Source organism: Podarcis erhardii (assembly GCF_964252035.2).
Source record: "Podarcis erhardii genome assembly, chromosome: 4".
Lineage (NCBI taxonomy): Eukaryota > Metazoa > Chordata > Lepidosauria > Squamata > Lacertidae > Podarcis > Podarcis erhardii.
This window is the reverse complement of record NC_138508.1, coordinates 8,905,655-8,925,311: the sequence shown is the minus strand read 5'-3', so window position 1 is coordinate 8,925,311 and position 19,657 is coordinate 8,905,655. Positions and strand designations below refer to the sequence as shown.

General features: G+C 46.3%; 1 protein-coding gene across 6 annotated transcripts in view; it reads right to left on the bottom strand.

Annotated features, from left to right (window-relative positions):
• FCHSD2 (FCH and double SH3 domains 2) overlaps positions 1–19,657 on the bottom strand; it is a 150,563-nt gene that overhangs the window by 21,668 nt on the left and 109,238 nt on the right. For all 6 annotated transcript variants that reach the window (XM_081860316.1, XM_081860317.1, XM_081860315.1 and 3 more), the window contains exons 11-13: positions 17,048–17,164; positions 14,266–14,370; positions 2,315–2,476 (exon numbers count right to left, since the gene is read on the bottom strand). In XM_081860316.1, coding sequence (XP_081716442.1) covers positions 2,315–2,476; positions 14,266–14,370; positions 17,048–17,164 — 384 coding nt within the window. The remainder of the gene's footprint in view (positions 1–2,314; positions 2,477–14,265; positions 14,371–17,047; positions 17,165–19,657) is intronic.

Sequence of the window (19,657 nt, the reverse complement as noted above, 5' to 3'; positions counted from 1 at the left end):
AACTGTTCCAACGTGATCCATTGGAGAGCTCCAGCGCTTTCTGCAAGGGATCTTCAAATCCATCAGGTCTCGTGTTGCTTCAGTGGCGCACTGAAATGTTTTTGCTGCCACAAGTGACTATATGGGCTGTTTTTTGCAGTCAGATTATCCCCCTCTACGCATTAAATAACAAAGGCAGGCCAAAGGAGTATCTTACTGGGAAATGGATTCTGTAATAGCATACAATCTTGGACTATAGTCCATGAACGCTTATGCCATAAGTTTGCTGGCTTGTAAAACGCCATCTTTTAGTTGCTGTTGCAACAGCCTAACACTGCTACCCCTCTTGAAACTGATTCTTTAGTAAGCATTTTGACAGGCTAAATATTGAACTTTCAAGCTGCTTGAGGGACGCTATTCTCTTATTTAGAATTTGTTCGGCACACAGCAGCTGTCAAGAACCTCTTGAAAAAAATGGGTCTGCAAATGCAAAGAACACAAATGTACCTTTGCTAAGCTACGTTTGGTAAGCAATGGCAGAAATAGCTTTGCTGTTGTCATTTTTTTTAATCGCATGTGCCCCTAGGGAATGTACAACAGAGAACAAGAATGAGACAGTCAGGTATTTTTGTTTCAGAAACTCGCACCTTTAACTGCTGTAAAAAAAGACAGCTTCTAGCTAACTCCAGCATGCCCGCCAAGGGCAAGCCAGGAAGCTGGCTAGAGGGAGTGTGTGTCAAAGGGGGGAAATGGAAATTAGATTTTATCCTCCCACACTCCAGCATCTGCCAGTTTGTCAGAGACTGGCAACAGCTATAGATGCCGTTCCAACTGCTGGCATGCTGCACTGGGCAGACGAAGAGAGTTGGGGAGAATCCAGGATTTGCAACAGGAAGGGAAGCGGGGAGCCAAATGAAAGGAGGGAGGGAGAAAGCAGCTTGGAGGAATGAGATGTTTCTTTTTCTGCGTGGTGGTGAAAAGAGATCTAAGGCTTAATTCCCCCCAGGCCTCTTCCCAGCAGAAACAAAGCCCAAATTCACTTAAATCCATTTGTGTGCATTCACATTCCTCTTGAGCCTAGCCTCTGCATCCTTTCCAACCCCCAACCCACTCACTATCAAAATGTATACTGTAAGCTCCTTGGAAGAAAGTGGCTTTCTCTCCCCCCCCCATATTGCCCTGTCAAGCCAATGTGGTGTAAGGGGGCTGTGTATCTGACACAGCAGCTGGGAGACCAGGGTTCACAACCCCCATTCAGCCATGTGAGTCACCTTGAGACAGTCCCAACCTGCCCTCGTAGGGTTGCTGTGAGGAAAGGCATGAGAGTGACATGTGTCACCTTGAGCTCTTTTGAGGAATGGTGTGATATAAATGTAAGGGGTGGGTGGGAATGTGCACCTTGATACCAGTTGCAACGGCAGCTTGAATGTAGACCTCGGTTTGCAATTCTGATTATAACCATCTGCAGAAATAAAGCTCTCAGGGACGGTGCTGAGAGAACCCATTGGAAACCTTGCAGGGTTTCCAGAGTGATCCACAGCAGATATAATAGGAATGTGGCAGGAAGGGAGGTGAGGAAAGAAGGAGAGTGGGATGACTTGGTCAGTGGGCAGGAGTGCTTATTCTCTCCTGCACCCATCTCTCCCACAAAAATGCCCCTCACGGGTATTACTTAGCAATGTGCCTGTGGTTTGCAGTTTCTTGTGAAACCTTTCTCTGGACTACGAAATGCTCGGCTGCGTTGGAGCAGATGCGCTAAGCCAGGGGTGGCCAACTCCCAAGAGACTGCAATCTACTCACAGAATTAAAAACTGGCAGTGATCTTTTGAGCTTTTTTTAGGGAGGAGGAAAGCCCCGTTTTTGGGGAGATCAAGGCTAAGCTCTTGGGAGGGCCACTCACAGATTGCTGAGGAAACAAACAGCCTCACTGAGTAAACTCCGTCTTCCGTTCTGCAGATTGTGCAACATATGATATATTAAAAGGAGATGCGGTTGGCCACCTAGCTACTAGCCGTATAAATCCTCCTGGTATAGAGATAGCCAAAACACATCAATACTTATGAAATCATAACCACACCTTTTGGCTCAGCCCTCTTCCATCTTTCCTGTTATTGGTGTGGCCCTCTATTCCACTTTGATTTGGAATATGCTGCTGGGCTGAAGTTAGAAATAGCCACCTCTGATGGTTTCTAACACCGACTGACAACCCGCAATTATCTGTTCCACTTAAGCAGTACCAGAGGAGAGGCAGACGCACCGCGGGGATGCGTGACTGTAACTAAGGGTTCAAAAGTAAAGAGGAGGGGAAAGGCAAACGTCATGAAGAGGAATGTACCAAGTGCGAAGAGCCGTTATTGGCCACTGTGGGGAGGCTGGCCCATCTCTCATTCTCCAGTTCCTCCATGACTTGATTCATTGCACTTTTTAGCCAGGTGTCCACTGAAACCCCAATCTGCTTCAGAAGGTCGAGTCGAGCTTCTGCTTTCAGCTTTATTATCTGTTGGTGGAAGGGAAAAGAGAAAGTAATTAGGCTCCTTGCACTTCCCGAGGCACTTGCTTGAGGAAGATGGACGTCAGCAAGAAGATCTGGTTTTGAATGAAGTACCGTATTTTTCGCTCTATAAGATGCACCAGACCACAACACGCACCTAGTTTTTGGAGGAGGAAAACAAGAAAAAAAAATATTCTGAATCTCAGAAGCCAGAACAGCAAGAGGGATCGCTGCGCAGTGAAAGCAGAAATCCCTCTTGCTGTTCTGGCTTCTGGGATAGCTGTGCAGCCTGCATTCGCTCCATAAGATGCACACATATTTCCTCTTACTTTTTAGGAGGGAAAAAGTGAGTCTTATAGAGCAAAAAATACGGTACCTAAAAGAGTTGTTCTCCCTCCCACCCACCATTTGGGGCCCTTCGAGCAGCAGCAAAGGTCCTGCCTTTGGTGCCAGCGCTGAGTGGCGCTGACCCGTAACAGGGCCTTAATGGTGGCATTTCCATCTTTTGTGGAATACACACTCCTTGCTGAGCTGCACTTGCCTCCCTCATTATTAGCATTCAGGAGGAATTTAAAAACACTCCTGTTTATTCAGGCAATTGATGGCTAAAAGAGACTGTCCCTGGTAATCTTGAAATGATTAGCTGCAAGGGTGTGTGACTGCTTTTAAAGGGCTGATTTTATTTATTGTTTTGTTCTCCTGCTTGGTTGCTTGCCACTGTGGGCTCCTTTGGGAATCACAGAGTTGCAGGGTTACAAGGGACCCCAGAGGGTCATCCAGTCCAACCCCCTGGCAATGCAGAAATCTCAACTAAAGGGAGATGGGGAGCAATAGAAATCTAATAAATAAATTTCATTCTGCAGCATCTGTACAGAGTTATGGAAGCATTTGCCAAAATATTCTATTTATTCAGAAAATGATTTCTAGATTGCCCTTCATCATATGATTCAAAAGTATGTTACAATACAAATAAAACAGTGTGTGCCGGGGGAGATGTACAGATCACAACTCTGCACATACATGATCACAGCCACCCTTTTGGACTTACACATTTACTATCAGTTGTTTTGTTTGAAGGTAGCGCTTAAAAAAATAGCTCTGTGCAACCCCCTCTGCATATAGAAAAATAAAAGCTGAATAATACAAGCTCAGAATTCTGAGATCTGCTGGTGGTTTGAGGGCTTCAGTTCAATGGTTAAGAACATGATTTGCATACAGAGGGTCTGTGTTGAATCTCTGGTACGTCCCAGCTAAAAGGAACTCTATAGCAGGGCTGGGGAAGACCTCTCTCTCTGTGCCTGAGACCGTGGAGAGCAGCTGCCATTACTTGGCTAGATGGACAAATAGCCTGATCTCAATGTAAGGCAGTTTCAAATGCTGTCAAAACCTTAAAGCAAAATGTTAAAAGCTTCGGAAACTAGAAGGAAAGAAGAAGAGAGCAAACATCCCTTGCTTTTCAAATGCAAAGACTAAGGAACAATTTCCACACATTACTGTACCCATCTCATTGCTCACTGCCAGTACTACAACCATCTCTTTGGAAACTTTAAATACAGCAAAGCAGTCTGGAAGGACCTGAAGTTTCTCGTCTCCCAAATATGCCCAAAGTTCAAAGAGATGGCCCAGAAGTGGCCCAGAAAAGGACTGCGAAACTAGGACATTTACTGCAATGTTATTGTTGGGTGGGCAGTGTTTGGGCCATCTTGCCCACAATAGCTCAACCTCTTGAGAAAAAAATTATTGCCACAATTCATTCATTCATTCATTGCCTTCTAAAACACCATCTCAAGGTGATTTACACACAGGAGTTAAAAACACAAAAGCAACAAATACATTTAAAACAAGGCTAAAGCCCTAGCAAGTGGACACGTGGTAAGGACCCATTCATCCGGCAGGGAAAGTCTGTAGGAACAAAAATGTCTTCAATTGTTTCCGGAAAGTGAGACAACCATTATATGTCAACAGAAATGCTATTCCAGAAAACCTCAGTGTTCTTTCCTTGATGAATGTTGTGTAAGTGTTGTTGACACTCCCTATATAAAACCTTGATTTATCTACGAAATAAAAACGAAGGGTTCCCACACTGAGCAAACTGTGAACCCTACAACACACTACTACCGTTAACAAAAGCCCAAGCCCCACGCAGATATCCCCCCACTCCATATAAAGGTAAAGGGACCCCTGACCATTAGGTCCAGTCGTGGCCGACTCTGGGGTTGTGGCGCTCATCTCGCTTTATTGGCCGAGGGAGCCGGCGTGCAGCTTCTGGGTCATGTGGCCAGCATGACTAAGCCGCTTCTGGCGAAACCAGAGCAGCACACGGAAACGCCGTTTACCTTCCCGCTGGAGCCGTACCTATTTATCTACTTGTACTTTGACGTGCTTTCGAACTGCTAGGTTGGCAGGAGCAGGGACCGAGCAACGGGAGCTCACCCCGTTGTGGGGATTCGAATTGCCGACCTTCCGATCAGTAAGCCCTAGAGGCTCAGCGGTTTAACCCACAGCGCCACCCACGTCCCTTCACCACTCCATATACGATGCACCTAAAGTTGCCTTGGTCCTCTACCCTGTATACCTACATGTTGGACTTCACATGGGACAAGAAGTCTAGAGGTTATCAAAAGAGGACCCTATTTGTGTGATCTTCACTACAGGATCGAGGAGCACCCGTTCACGGATGTCAGGTGAGGCGGGGCATGATCCCCATCAAATCTGACACGGGGCGGCAGGATGTCTGCATAAGGGTTAAAGGTATACTGCTGGTTTGGGAGCAGCTTGCCAGTGCTCACCATCCCTTCCAGAAATAGTAGGAAACAACAACAACAACTCTTTCCATGTGGTGATTTAGACAAGGAAGTGACTCATGAGACCAATCCAGCATCGCTTGAACGTTCCGTGGGAAGCAGACTTCATAGTAGCGTGCCCTTGAATCGGAGGGGGTGGGGGAGAGAGGTTCCCACTTCAATGACCCCAATTTGCAAGGCCTGACAGTGACAAGCATGTATTTTTCAACAAGAACAGCAACCTAAAAGGCACTGGAATACGCCATGTAAAAAAACCAGGTTATACTCCTATTAAGGACTGGAAGGAGGGAATAGGGGAGTGGATGATGGGAGCAAGAGTTCAGGGCAGCGTTTCTGTGGGAAAGAGCACGGCTACTGAACCAGGAAAAGGTTTCTGCGTCGCAGCCGCTCAGGCAATGTTGCTTATCATCGAACCATCGGATTAATGATTTAATGCTACAGATGCCGATTCTCATGGGCAAATTTCTCAAACGAGAAATCAAAATTCTCTCATGCGACAGCGAATGCCCGCACACCGTTTGCCTTCAACTTGTATTAAAATGCCGAGTGTCAAATGGCAGTGGTGGTTGCTCGCGAGTAACCAGTCAGGATTCCGACCTGTCTTTTACAGGTTTTAAGCAAAACTATTTACGGCGCAGAACCACAAGTTCATGTCTGCCTCAATCGATAGCAGAATCCGGGAGCGGTCGTTTCCGGGTCGTCCCCCCAACATAAGAGCTTAGTCACCCCCAGCCTTTTCCTTCCTTCTTTGCATTTTACACCTCTGCGCAAGGTGGGCGACGGAAGAAGCATGCTTCCCTCCTGGCCGGCTTGGCAAGGAGTGGTGCTGAGGCTCCCAGCAGCATCCTCTAGCCCTTTCCCCTTCCTTACCCCAGAGGTGTGGCTTTCCCCACCCTCAGACTGCCGAGGGGCGGCGCTGGGGCTCCCAGCAGCATCTTCTGGTCCCTTCCCCTCTTCCCCACTGGAGGTGTGCCTTTCCCCACCGCAGGAAGAGGAACTGCTTCGCAAGATTTTCGGAGGTTCCCTGTATCCCAACTGCCCCTCTGCCTCCCTTTAATGTTCTGGAGGCAGTCACCTGACACCGAGGATCCAATCGAAGGCAGGAAGAGGAAACAAGGAACCAGTAAGATACCGCTGCATGTGCATCTTGACCCATGGACAGCGGCGTAGCGTGGGTTGTCAGCACCCGGGGCAAGGCAAGTAATTTGCGCCCCTAACCCCTAACCTGCCGCCGCTGCCAGCTTCTTCTTGCTGCTGCCTGGGCTGGGGTATTTACGGTAAGGTAGCCACGGCGGCGGGGGTGGGTCCGTGTCAGGTGATCTGAGGCGAGTTGCCGCTGGCGCTGCCGCCCAAACGACGCCGCTTGCCCGGAGGAGGAAGAGGGCAGAGAGGCGAGGAAAATGCAACATGGCCCAGCAGCTGCAGGGCTGTGAGGAGGGGCTGCCTGGCGCGCCCTCCGCGGCCAGCGCTGAGAGCCGCTGCCTGCCAGACGCCTTCAGCCCGGACACGCGCACAGCTCGTCGGTTCCGCGAGACATGGGGCTCTGCTACAGCCTGCGCCCGAGGCTCTTCGGCGACTCCGGAGGCGGCGAGCGCCCCCCCTGATGTTGCGCCCGCTGCCTGCCGGACGCCTTCAGCCCGGACGCGCGCACAGCTCGTCGGTTCCGCGAGACATGGGACTCTGCTACAGCCTGCGCCCACGGCTCTTCGGTGACTTTGGAGGCGGCGAGCGCGCCCCCCCCAGATGTTGCGCCCGGTGCGGCCGGCCCCCCCTGCACCCCCCACGCTACGCCACTGCCCATGGACCATGTTAAGGGGAGCTGCCGCAGGCTGAGAACGTGGCCGGTCTCTTCTGTGCATGCGCAAGACTGATAATCTACTAGGAGAAGTGGTACCTTAGGTCGGGAAGAACCAACGCACTTCCACCACAAAAACACAGTTTTTAACACCCCTTACGAAGTGGCACAATCAGTATAAAACCCCAGTGTAAAAATGCAAGCTCCACCAGCGGAAGCCGTCATGTTGGCAGCAGGATTGTTTAAAAAAAGAAACAGCCTCCACTTAAAGCTAAAAAACGGTGAGGTCACCCACATCTCTCACCAAAGATGGCAACCCAGAGCGTGGGAACAACCACAGAGAAAGCGTTGCCCGTTCTATGCTCCAGCCGAGCAAGCCTGAACACAGATACATCCTCAGATCTCAAATAGTGGGAAGGATCATACTGGTGAAGCCACGCCCTTCAAATAGATCAGAACATGGCCAATTAAAGCTTTAAAGCAAGGAGGGGGGGGTATCTGTGCCCACCTAAATGTTGCTAAGACTCCAACTCCCATCAGCCCCTGCTAAGCTTGGCCAACGGTCAGTGAGGTGGGAACTGCGACCCAATGACTCTGCTGGGTCACAGTTTCCCCAAACTTGCTTTGAAGTATAAGCCAGGGCCATCTTACCCATAGGCACTAGGGGTGCGGGGCACCTGGGTGCTGGGCTCTCAGGGGCACCAGGCTGAGAGTCTGGGGCCCGAGAGTTGAGTCTGGGGAAGAGCCCACCCGTCGGTTGGAGTGCCACGGCGGACTCTTCTGCTGTGGGTGGCTCTGCACCGTGAGTTTGGGGGCGACCGAGCCAGCGAGATGCTGAGGTGGCCGGCTGGCTCCGCTCTCCTGCGTGCCTGGGACTGGGCAACCGGGGAGGGGGCACCAGGCGGATCTTTGTACCCCAGCGCCGCATATGCTTAAGACAGCCCTGGTATCAGCATCCTGAATTCGGACCGGAAGATTAGAGGTTGTGGAGCCAGTTCAAGGTGAGCACACACTGGTCTAATATGGGGCCTGTCTCTCTTTCCTGTTATTAGGCAAGCCTCAGGGTAATGAGTTAAAAGAATGAAGCACGTTACAAGGAAACTGTTTAAACTGTCCTTTCCTGTCAGCATAATTCTCAGAATCATGAGTTTGCAACAGAAGCAGAAAAATATGTTCCAGAAGGAAAGGAAAACAGTGACAATAGTTACATTGCATCCTAACCCGTTAAGATGAAACATTTTTGGACAGAACTTGTAACATTAATAATTACTTTTTACTTTTCATGAAGTAAGAGGAGAATGAGCTCGCAAAGGGGTGGGGAGATTCTCCTTCAGCATTTCTAGTCTATCCTCTTCCACTTACAATCAAAATCAAAAACTGAATTTCATTGTCTACAAGAAATTAGACCTCCCTAGTCTGATTTCCTAAAGTCTTAGTTTAACACACTATTTGTCACAACTTTCTATCCTCAGGTAATCTTTTCACCTGAAACCCTTGGGAGTCACAGCCTGTCAGTGCAGACAGCACTGGGCTAGATGGACTGACCTGATTTGCAATATGGTGGCCTCTTTTTCTCCTACACAAATGGGGTTTCATAAAATCTGTTATTCACCTTGTTACTGCATAACCCCTGATACAACTAAGCTCCTTGCATTGTGGGTCTCCTCAGAGGTTTCAGTGGAAAAGACTAAGGATAATAGAACAACAGCGGCAACCTTTGTTCTGCAGAGGGTCTTCCTTGGAGGATAACCTGCCACAGATCACAGCGGCCAGTGTGTCCCCTCACCCTTTACTTTCCGCATCTCTACCTTCCTGCCCAGAAAGCTGTGGGGCGATGGACAGGCTGCTGCTGCCACAAGCCTGAACCAATCGCTTGCAGGCTGCGTTTGGAATTACCGTATTTTTCTTTTTTTTTATAAAAGATATTAATTGTGATTTTCAAACAATACAACAAACCTCACATTCAAAGCCAAAATAAAAAAACGACTAAATTAAAAAGAAAAACAAAAACACTATCACAATCAATCAGTCAATCAAAAACAGAAAAATACAGCAAAAAACATAGAAAACAAAAAAAGGTAAACCTATGAAAAAAAAAAAATCATATATATCCAATTTCCATTATTTTCATATCCTTCTTTCCTGACTTCCTCACATCTCCTTTTTCTGTGTTCCCTTTTTACACCATCATATTCAGCAATGCCTAACCTTTTTTTCAGATCTTCTTCTATATTGTACCTTTCATCTATTATGTCAGGAATTACCGTATTTTTCGCTCTATAGGATGCACCCGACCATAGGACCCACCTTGTTTTAGAGGGGGAGAACAAGAAAAAAAAATCTCCCCCTCTATGCTCAGCGCCCCTTCAGCGAAGCGGCAGGAGAAACGGAGCCCCTTCCATTTCTCCTCCCGCTTAGCTGAAGGGGCGCTGCACAGCTCTCCCTCTCTGATGAAGCCAGGAGAGTCTTGCTCTCCTGACTTCAGCAAAAGGAACCCGAAGCCTCCGGAGCGCAGCGGGAACTTGGGCTGTGCTCTGAAGGCTTCAGGCGGCTATCCCTGAAGCCTGGAGAGCGAGAGGGGTCGGTGCGCACCAACCCCTCTCGCTCTCCAGGCTTCAGTGAAAGCAACGCAAAGCCTCCGGAGCATGGAGGGAGCGCTCCCTCTGCACTTCAGAGGCTTCACGTTGTTATCGCTGAAGCCAAGGAGCCTGCATTCGCTCCATAGGACGCACACACATTTCCCCTTAATTTTTGGAGGGGAAAAAGTGAGTCCTATAGAGCAAAAAATACGGTAGGCTGAGGACTGCAGGTTGACCCAACCCTGCATTGCAAGTGAATGCTAAAAACTACTGCACCAGCTGATTCAAGTCCTTAGGACACAATATTCCATTGTCTATTCCAGCACATCAGCACAAAACAGCAAAATAGGTGCTGAAGGCCTGTTCCAGCAGTGCTGTGGGGCAGATATGCGATGGCAAACGTTCAGGCGAGGGGAGATTGTTTCCCAGAGCTGGAAAGAGATGCTGATGTCTGCAAAAGCTACACGGATAACTTCCAGAAGCCGGAGCAGGGATAGAACAGCACAGCAGAGCTCTTCAGTTTTCTGAAGTGATTATCTGGGAAAAAAACATGAACTGGCTTCCTGCACTTAGTGATTTATTAAAATATACGGATACACACAAGATTGCTAAGTGAATGTTGCACAATGTATACTTATGCATAAGTAGTAATAGAGGATGTTTGTTTTTTAAAAAGCAGTCTCCAGGCAAGATTTTGCCAGGCCTTCTATAATCTGGTGGGTGATGTTAGTTTAGTTACTTTTGCATCAATGCTATAATTTGTATCCAAGTTTGGGGAAGGTCACCATTCACAGGAAATGTTAACTGTCATTATATTCTGGAATTTAGTGAAAAATCAACATAGCCAAGTCAATTAACCCGATGCTACTCCTTAGCTTCTGATCAAAGAAGCTTTGCAAAGCAACACTCCCCCATCAATGTACAGTTGAGTACATCATTTTTAGCTACTTAATGCAGCAAGGCTCTTCGGAATGTTTTAAAAGCAGATTTCATAAAAGCAGTATTATGGCTTTGGTGCGATTGGACATCTAATTTTAGGCATGTGCGTCTCTGAACATCATTGACCAGGAACACGACTCAGTTCAACATTCTTAGGAGATGATTTACTAGCAGAAAAATAACACCTGAAATTCTGTTAAGCCTGGGTTTGCCTAAATATTAAACTACGGGAAGCAAAGTAGTTCACAAAAAGCAGGACAGTTCATTATTTTGTCTGAGCAGATCCATGCAGAAAAACAGCACTATGCAGAAACGGAATAAAGTCCAACCATAAACAGCTACTAGCAGCTGTTTTGCAAATGCTGTAGTGGATTTTTCCAGCCATTTCCCCTTACAAATATTTACTTGTTCCACAAGTTAGCAGGTAACCCATGACAGCTTTGGTGGAAACCCATTTATTATAACACAAATAAGGTTTACCCAGCACACAGCATTTTTATCATTGTACATGGGAGGCAAACACTCCCAAAACTCATGCAACAAAAAGGGTTTCTGCCACAGAAACCATGATCTACACTGGAAGATAAAAAGCAGTACAGTGGTACCTCGGGTTAAGTACTTAATTCATTCCGGAGGTCCGTGCTTAACCTGAAACTGTTCTTAACCTGAAGCACCACTTTAGCTAATGGGGCCTCCAGCTGCTGCCACGCCACCGGAGCACGATTTCTGTTCTCATCCTGAAGCAAAGTTCTTAACCTGAAGCACTATTTCTGGGTTAGCGGAGTCTGTAACCTGAAGCGTATGTAACCCGAGGTACCACTGTAATGTATTGAAGAGAGGTAAGACCACAGCCCAACCAGCTAAACCAGGTGAGGGTCTCAAACCCTCAGTGAGTTAGGGACTTCCCCTGTATGTGAAGACAGGCAGATTGAGTGGATGAGACCAAGAGTGGGTCCCACAGTCAAGAAGGCAGTTTCGGCACATGATATAGAGAGGAATGTGGGGAAGATGGGGCTCATCCACGTGGGAAGCGAGCCCACCTAGGAGAAGGAAAACTCTGAAGCTAAACCTCTGCTGCCTTGCAGCTATACCCATTCCTTTTTTTTTAATGGCTATTTATTAGCATTTTCAATAACAAAACAAAAACAGACAAAAAGTAACAAAAATACAAAACTTAAAAACTTAAAAACTTAAAAACAATTAAAAACACATAAAATTTCAATTGCTTATTTTCCTTTAACTTGTTTCTCAGACCTCCTCACACCTCCTCTTCTTGTATTCCAAAGGGTATATAATTATAATTTGTTCTGTTTTTATTTTGTTTTGCTATTGGTACGAAAATTGGGAAAGTCATGGAAGGGAATTTTGGTCGACTTTAGGAAAAATGTTTAAGAATGAGTATTGATGTATAAGTATTGATGTTTAAGTTTGGATAAGCTAAAACTGGTCTTTAAAATGGTCTAAATTAAATGAAGATAAGGTTTGCAAGAGAAAAAGTAAAATAATAACATGTTAAAATAAATTATTAAATTAAAGTTGAGAAATAAGTAATAAGGATTTGCTGAGCTAATAATTTAAAGCAGCTATACCCATTCCTGAGAAAGGCTATGGGAGTAAACCCATACCAGCTGCCTTATGGGACATCTTTGGGAGAAGAAAAGGCTAAGGAGTCAACTCTACACAAATCCAGAGTGGAGTCCCTAAGATGGTTGGATGGTGCCGTGTATGCCTCCTTCCAGCAACTCCTGCAGCCAAGCTGGTGCCAAATGTCCTGCTCTCCTTTGGACCTCATCAGTGGGGCCGAGAGGTGGGTCTTGTTGTCTGGGCAGCCCAGGACCTCCAGACACACTGCCCAGGTTTGAATTCCAGAGAGGTCACTTTCGTGCTGTTAAAGCAGCAAAAACAACGCAGGAGGCAGCAGTTACGAGCTACCAGTCTCTGCAGCCACAGCCGTCGCTGTGATTCTCCAGTAGTTGGACTTCACCCCTGGAGGTGCACTGCATTGTGTCTCGAGACAATACAGATGCCAAAAAGAGAGAGAAAAGAAACAGAGGCATGGTGGATGTTCACAATTTGCAAAAATAGTAAAAAGAAACCCTTGTTTTCTGACCTGCTTATGGGCTTCTTGGCAGCATGTGGAACCAGATTCTTTGGTCTGTCCCAAGCAGGGCCCTTATGTTCTTTTTTTGAGGGGAAAAGTCGACATTCAATACTTTCGCACTCCCCTCCTCCCTCACAAAGGTTTTCTGCACTAAGGCACATGTCAGCAGCAGCTGCTTTCCCTTACTGAAGGTGTGAAATCATTTTCTCATTGATTTCCTCATTTTCTCCCCAAAACAGACTAGGTTAATTTTAGACTCTATTAATATGTGCTGAAAACCACGCAAACGTCAGCACTGAGGTGAAAAGTTAGCAGCAAAAAATATGCCAACACCAGGAGGCTGGAAGATAGGCCCAGGCACTGAGATGCAACACAGACAAAGGCTGCAGGATTTCAGAGAGGACGACACATGCAAAGCATGACTGAGCATCAGTTAAAAAAGAACTGTTACTGGCAAGACACAGACTCGACTCAGGTAAATGTTAGGTGGTAAAGCATGGGGAAGTTGTTTTCTTTTTTAAAAAAAGTTTCCTTTCCAGTAGCAATTTGTACCCAATCTTCTTCTTTGGCGATCACTCATAGCCGAGTAAGATTGTCTTCCATAGACACAGTTTTAACAATCAGTCCGTAAGTGACTGTGGAGGCCAATTCTGGATCCCCACGTCCTGCCACAGTGGGGACATTGGTTTCCGGGCGGGAGTTGATCACAGTGTGGATTTGCCAAGCATGCCTTCCTCCTAGCACGTTTCTCCCTTGCGTCCTGAGTTCGAGTGTCTTCAAAGCCCATGACACCTTTGGTAAAGGCTGTTCTCCAACTGGAGCGCTCGCAGGCCAGTGTTTCCCAGTTGTCGGTGTTTATATTACATTTTTAAAGATTTGCCTAGAGAGAGTCTTTGAACCTCTTTTGTTGACTACCAGCATTATGCTTTCCATTTTTAAGTTCGGAATAGAGCAGTTGCTTTGGAAGACAATCATCAGGCATCCGCACAACATGACCAGTCCAACGAAGTTGATGCTGAAGAATCATTGCTTCGACACTGGTGATCTTTGCTTCTTCCAGTACACTGGCATTAGTTTGCCTGTCTTCCCAAGGGATGTGTAAAATTTTTCGGAGACACCGTTGATGGAATCTTTCAAGGAGTTGGAGATGGAGGAGTTGTCAAAACTACCTGGGAGTTAACATCACTGACGTAATTGGAGTCCTCCCCTTGGCTGCTTTAATTACTGCAGCCCATTCAGCCAAGAAACCTGGCAGCATCGGTTCTTGTTTTTGCCAACAGGTGTCTTGAATCATTGACCATACCCTTAACACAACACTGCCCGGTTTTTGGGGGGGGGGGTTGGGGGGGGGAAGAGAGCTATTTCCTCTCCTCACAGCCTCATGTTTATTCTGCCTTTTATCAATCTAAAACAGATTTTAGGAACCCTTTTGCATGTTTTAAGCTGCTGCACACACAACGAGAAAACAGCTAAAAAAATTAAATGTACCGCTGGTGCAAAAAGCCCCACTAGCTGCTGCAATCTGAGCCACTGCCCTACACCATCAGAGATAAGGCTGTAGCTAACATTCCTCTCACCTCGGCTTTGCGGATGTTCTCTCTGGCTTCATCTATCTTCTGTTCCAGTTCTGCTCGGCTCTGCTCAGACACCACGGACCCGTGGCATTCTAATTCTTCCAGAGTCTGCCAAAAACAGGAAGGGGAGGGGGAAAACATTTGGTGTGTTTTTAATTGAACTGTGGTTTCTGGAAGGGATATGAAGCGTCACTTCAAACCTCGCGCAGAAGCTCTCCCTTTGCAAGGCTTTAACAGGCGGACCTCCATCCTGATTTACAAACAGCCACAAATGGGAAGAAGAGAATTCTTCGCTGTTCTCCCTTATGCAGTTTGATTTACTTTCCTTTGTATAAAACAAGCCCGAAGGAGGCCCCCAACCCGCTCACAGGTCCTTGTATGATCAGTGGAAACAGTTGGCCATGGCAAGTATCAACCACCCTCAATTCCAACCTGATAATTGCCACCTGCCCAGATTTTAATTTGTCTGAATTAATTTTAAGAGGCATTTTAATTAATTGATGTCTGTTTTTATGCATATTGTGTTGTTATGATGTTAGCGCTCTGAGCCCAGCCTCAGCAGGAGAGAGTGGGATACAAATAAATTTATTATTATTATTATTATTATTATTATTATTATTATTATTATTATTATTATTATTATTCACCAGACATGCATCCCTTAATGCTGCTGACTTTACACATTCGCATTTGAACCCAGATCTAGGTCCACACATCTCATGGTTGCTTAAGACAGCCTTTGCCCGTGCTGAACCAAACAGAGCTTGTATTTTATGCAAACCACAACTCACAGCACAAACCACTAAAAGAGCCAGAGCTTGCTCTGATTTCTAATGCTGTAAGGGTGGACGTTCCAAGCCATGCACTTTTCCTACTCTGACTGGTGTCTTTCCAAGAGATCAGGAGGAAAAGAAAGGAAGAAACCTGGAAACCGTCTCACTCAGCTGGCTTTGTTTATAAATTTAAACAGCAATGTCACAGCCGTGCTACAGAGTACCAAGATTTTCCCTGCCCATCCCCTTGGGGAGAAGAGGGAGGAAAGGAGAATTAAGGATATAACCCTTTGATCTGGACATTTCCACTCAAATACAATTGCTTGGATATGGGCAGTGTCTCAGCTTGCTTCTCAAACAGAATGCACGCAAAAATTAACAAAAGTGCAGCCTGAAATGTTATGCAGGAAAAGAGGTGTGGTTCCAGTACCATGAAGATATAAAAGCAGATGTCTGTAAATGTAAAGGATTTATGGAAAGAGTGCATGAGAGCACTTGGGTCGATTATTTGCGATGTGAATTACTCTCTTATTGTTGGTGGCTTACGAGGTCTTTGAGTGAGCAGTACGCAAGCCGTTAAAATAAATTTTGTAAAATAAATAAGGATTATTTTAAATGACAGACTTGTAAGGTAAGGGACAACTGAAGGAAGACATAGAAGATGACAGTACATTGAGGGAAGCATTTATTTGTTTCTAATTCTCTGTCATCTCAGTACAAGTTTTTACCCATGTTGTCTGGCTTACATGAAAACCAAACCTTGTAGGTTTGTTTTTAAATCAAATGTGTGTGTAACAGCACATACAAGAGTCCGAATAGAATTGAGATTATACCAGCATAAAGCTGTTGCTTTGCAAATTTAGAGAACTACCCTTTTTTTCTCAGCGGTGCATACAGGTAGTGCCACGTAATGTTTCCTGAAGCTACTTGGAAGTTACACAAATCAGGGGCTTGAAAAATCAAAAGAACCACTTCTCTCACAATCCTAAATGTCATATAGGCCTTCCTGGTGCGAGCTGACAAGGACATAGATTTGTAAATGAACCAGAGACCTCTTAATTTGGACTGCTTTTAAAAATGAAACATCCTGGCAAGGTAACGTTGCAGCGTAGTGTGGCAGCACACAACTAATAAACAAACGAGACAACTCTGGCAAAGGCAAGCCCCTTTAAAACACGGCCAACATGACTGAGAGTAATTATCATCTGTTAATTATCACACATCCCAGTTAAAGCACTTTGAAGAACAAGGTGATCTACTGGGACAATGTGGAACAAAGAACTCAGTGCAAACAAGGCCAAAGCCAGAGTTACGTGGGATGCCATAGGATGGAATATATACCGTATTTTTCGCTCTATAGGACACACTTTTCCCCCTCCAAAAATTAAGGGGAAATGTGCGTGCGTCCTATGGAGTGAATGCAGGCTCCTTGGCTTCAGCGATAGCAACGCGAAGCCTCCGAAACACAGAGGGAGCACTCCCTCCGCGCTCCAGAGGCTTCGCGTTGCTTTTGCTGAAGCCTGGAGAGCGAGAGGGGTTGGTGCGCACCGACCCCTCTCGTTCTCCAGGCTTCAGGGATAGCCGCATGCAGCCCCTCCGGCAGGGAGAGGCTGCAGGCGGCTATGGCTTCTTTAGCCCCGCACAGCCTCTCCAAGTTGGAGAGGTTGCATGCAGCTAAAGAGGAAGCCAAAACAGTGAGCAGAATCCATCCCGCTCACTGTCTTGGCTTGTGCCATAGCCTCCGGCAGGGAGAGGTGGCGCGCGGCTAAAGAGGAGCTCTGGGAGAAGCAGATTTTTCCCCCTTAATTTCCCCCTCTAAAAACTAGGTGCGCCCTATGGTCCGGTGCACCTTATGGAGCGAAAAATACGGTATACCAAGGAAGCTGTTTCCTTTCCTCATGGAATGACAGATGCTGTGAAATGGAATGTGAGTGGTGTAATCCTTCACAAAGGTGGCTGGATGAACAGGACAGGCAAGAAGCCGCCAATAATCTTATTTGTTTTCAACCCACCCGTTGACTGTGAATAATGTTTTTGTGCTCTCTCGCCACACGCGTCGCCCATTTTCGGGCTTCCTTGTTCAGACTGTGCTCTTCTGTCGTTCCGGTCTCAGATTCCAGTTGTCGACTCTGAAACACACACATACAAGAAAGGAAAGTGAGTGAGGGGATTTCCTAGGCCTGGCCTTCCCACCTGTGACATCCTCCTTTATGTAGCAATCCGAAAAATGTTATTTAACTCACTTACAAGACTTCGCAAAAGGGCTTTTCCCAGATTCTTGTTATATGAAGCTGAACATAACAAGCAAATTTCAAACACAGAAAAAGCCCTGCTGTCTGTCCATGAGTTTTGTCATGGGGGAAATGAAAAAAACTGAAACCAGTGTAATTTGCTCTTTAATGCTTTTCAAAAGCAAGATCGGGTTGTTTTCTTTTTTTAAAAAAGAGGCTGCTGTAAAGTGAAAATGAATGATCTTTAATACGATAAATTTCTGAAGCAGAGGAACCAAACAAAGAGCAGATAAAATGCCTCAGGCAAAGAGGGAATTTGGGGGCTGAGATCTAACTGAGATCTAAACTTTATTCTGCATTGCGTTTCCCAATGTTTCATAAACTTTCACGAGATTGGTGAACACATGAACAAAAGATGATTTCACAAAGACCCTGAATACTTACCAAACTAGCCCATGCATTTAATCGAGGCAAAAGCAAGGTATTGATCCGCACTCCCACCCCAGAAATTACCAGCAGCTGACAAGCGCATGCAATGCTTTACTTGCACCATTACAGGACGGTTCTCGCATCACAGGCAACGGTCCTATGATGGGACAACCACGTTTTGCAAAAGCCGACAGCAGGGGTGTTCGGGGTGGGCTGGATGATAAAGGGATATGCATTCAACCCTGAGCTCCTGCACGTCACAGAACGGAAAAGGTCTCAATCATCCAAAGAACCATATAAAGTACAAGTGGTCCAGAAGTTCATAGAATCATAGAGTTGGAAGAGACCACAAGGGCCATCGAGTCCAACCCCCTGCCAAGCAGGAAACACCATCAGAGCACTCCTGACATATGGTTGTCAAGCCTCTGCTTAAAGACCTCCAAAGAAGGAGACTCCACCACACTCCTTGGCAGCAAATTCCACTGTCGAACAGCTCTTACTGTCAGGAAGTTCTTCCTAATGTTTAGGTGGAATCTTTTTTTCTTGTAGTTTGGAACCATTGCTCCGTGTCCGCTTCTCTGGAGCAGCAGAAAACAACCTTTCTCCCTCCTCTATGTGACATCCTTTTATATATTTGAACATGGCTATCATATCACCCCTTAACCTCCTCTTCTCCAGGCTAAACATGCCCAGCTTCCTTAGCCATTCCTCATAAGGCATCGTTTCCAGGCCTTTGACCATTCTTGTTGCCCTCCTCTGGACCCGTTCCCGTTTGTCAGTGTCCTTCTTGAACTGTGGTGCCCAGAACTGGACACAGTACTCCAGGTGAGGTCTGACCAGAGCAGAAGGCAGTGGCACTAAGTTGAGGAGAGGCAATCCTCTCCACTGTAACAGTTGCTGGTTTCCTCCCTTCTCTTTCATCAGAGCATCTTGCAGAGATGCAAAAAAAAGCACGTTCTTCTAAAGCAGGAAGATTGTGCCCATTACCTCCTTCCCCGTGAATAGGGACTTTTACGTCTATTGGGGAAAAATCCAAGAGCTACCCACTTTAATCCTTCAAACTACACTTACGAATGGCTCCAGTCTCCTCTTTAAAGGTTCTATAAGAAATCCCCTAACTCTCCCCTAAGCAACGGATGTTGTCAGATGATGCCCTCCCGCAAGGTGCCCAGTAGCAGGAAGCAAGGAGGATAGCAGCTGGGGAGCAGCCATTTCCCACACTTATCCACCATACCAGTGGATCTCTCCCCTCCCCCCACACACTCCTGGCCAGGGAGGCTTGCTTGGGATACCTTTTTATATTTTCAGTACCAGGCAGATATTTTTATTCCTTTAAAAAATAATAATAAAGGTCTCAGAACTAAATTGATAGAATTATAGGATTGCAGAGTTGGGGGGGGGTCATCTAGTACAATCCCCTGCAATGAAGTAATCCAGCCCACAGCCATCCCTGGGTGGGCTTGAACTACCACCCTTCTGGTTAACAGCCAGACACATGGACCCATTGCATCACTAGGGTAGTTTGGGTATTTCTGGTGACTTTCAACTAGTGTCCCTGTTGTTCCACTAATTAATCTTTCTTCATGTTTTATACCTGTTGTCTTTGTCCATGGATCACCGAAGAATGGATACTTTTGAATTCTGGCGTTGGAGGAGACTCTTGAGAGTCCCATGGACTGCAAGAAGATCAAACCTATCCATTCTTAGGGAAATCAGCCCTGAGTGCTCACTGGAAGGACAGATCCTGAAGCTGAGGCTCCAATACTTTGGCCACCTCATGAGAAGAGAAGACTTCCTGGAAAAGACCCTGATGTTGGGAAAGATGGAGGGCAGAAGGAGAAGGGGCAAGACTGTAGAAGACTTCAGTTCTCTCACCACCTACATAGGAAGCCACAAGTCAGACCTTTGGGTTCATCTAGTTCAGTGCTGTCACTTAAGAGGCACACTCTTTAGACAGATGGA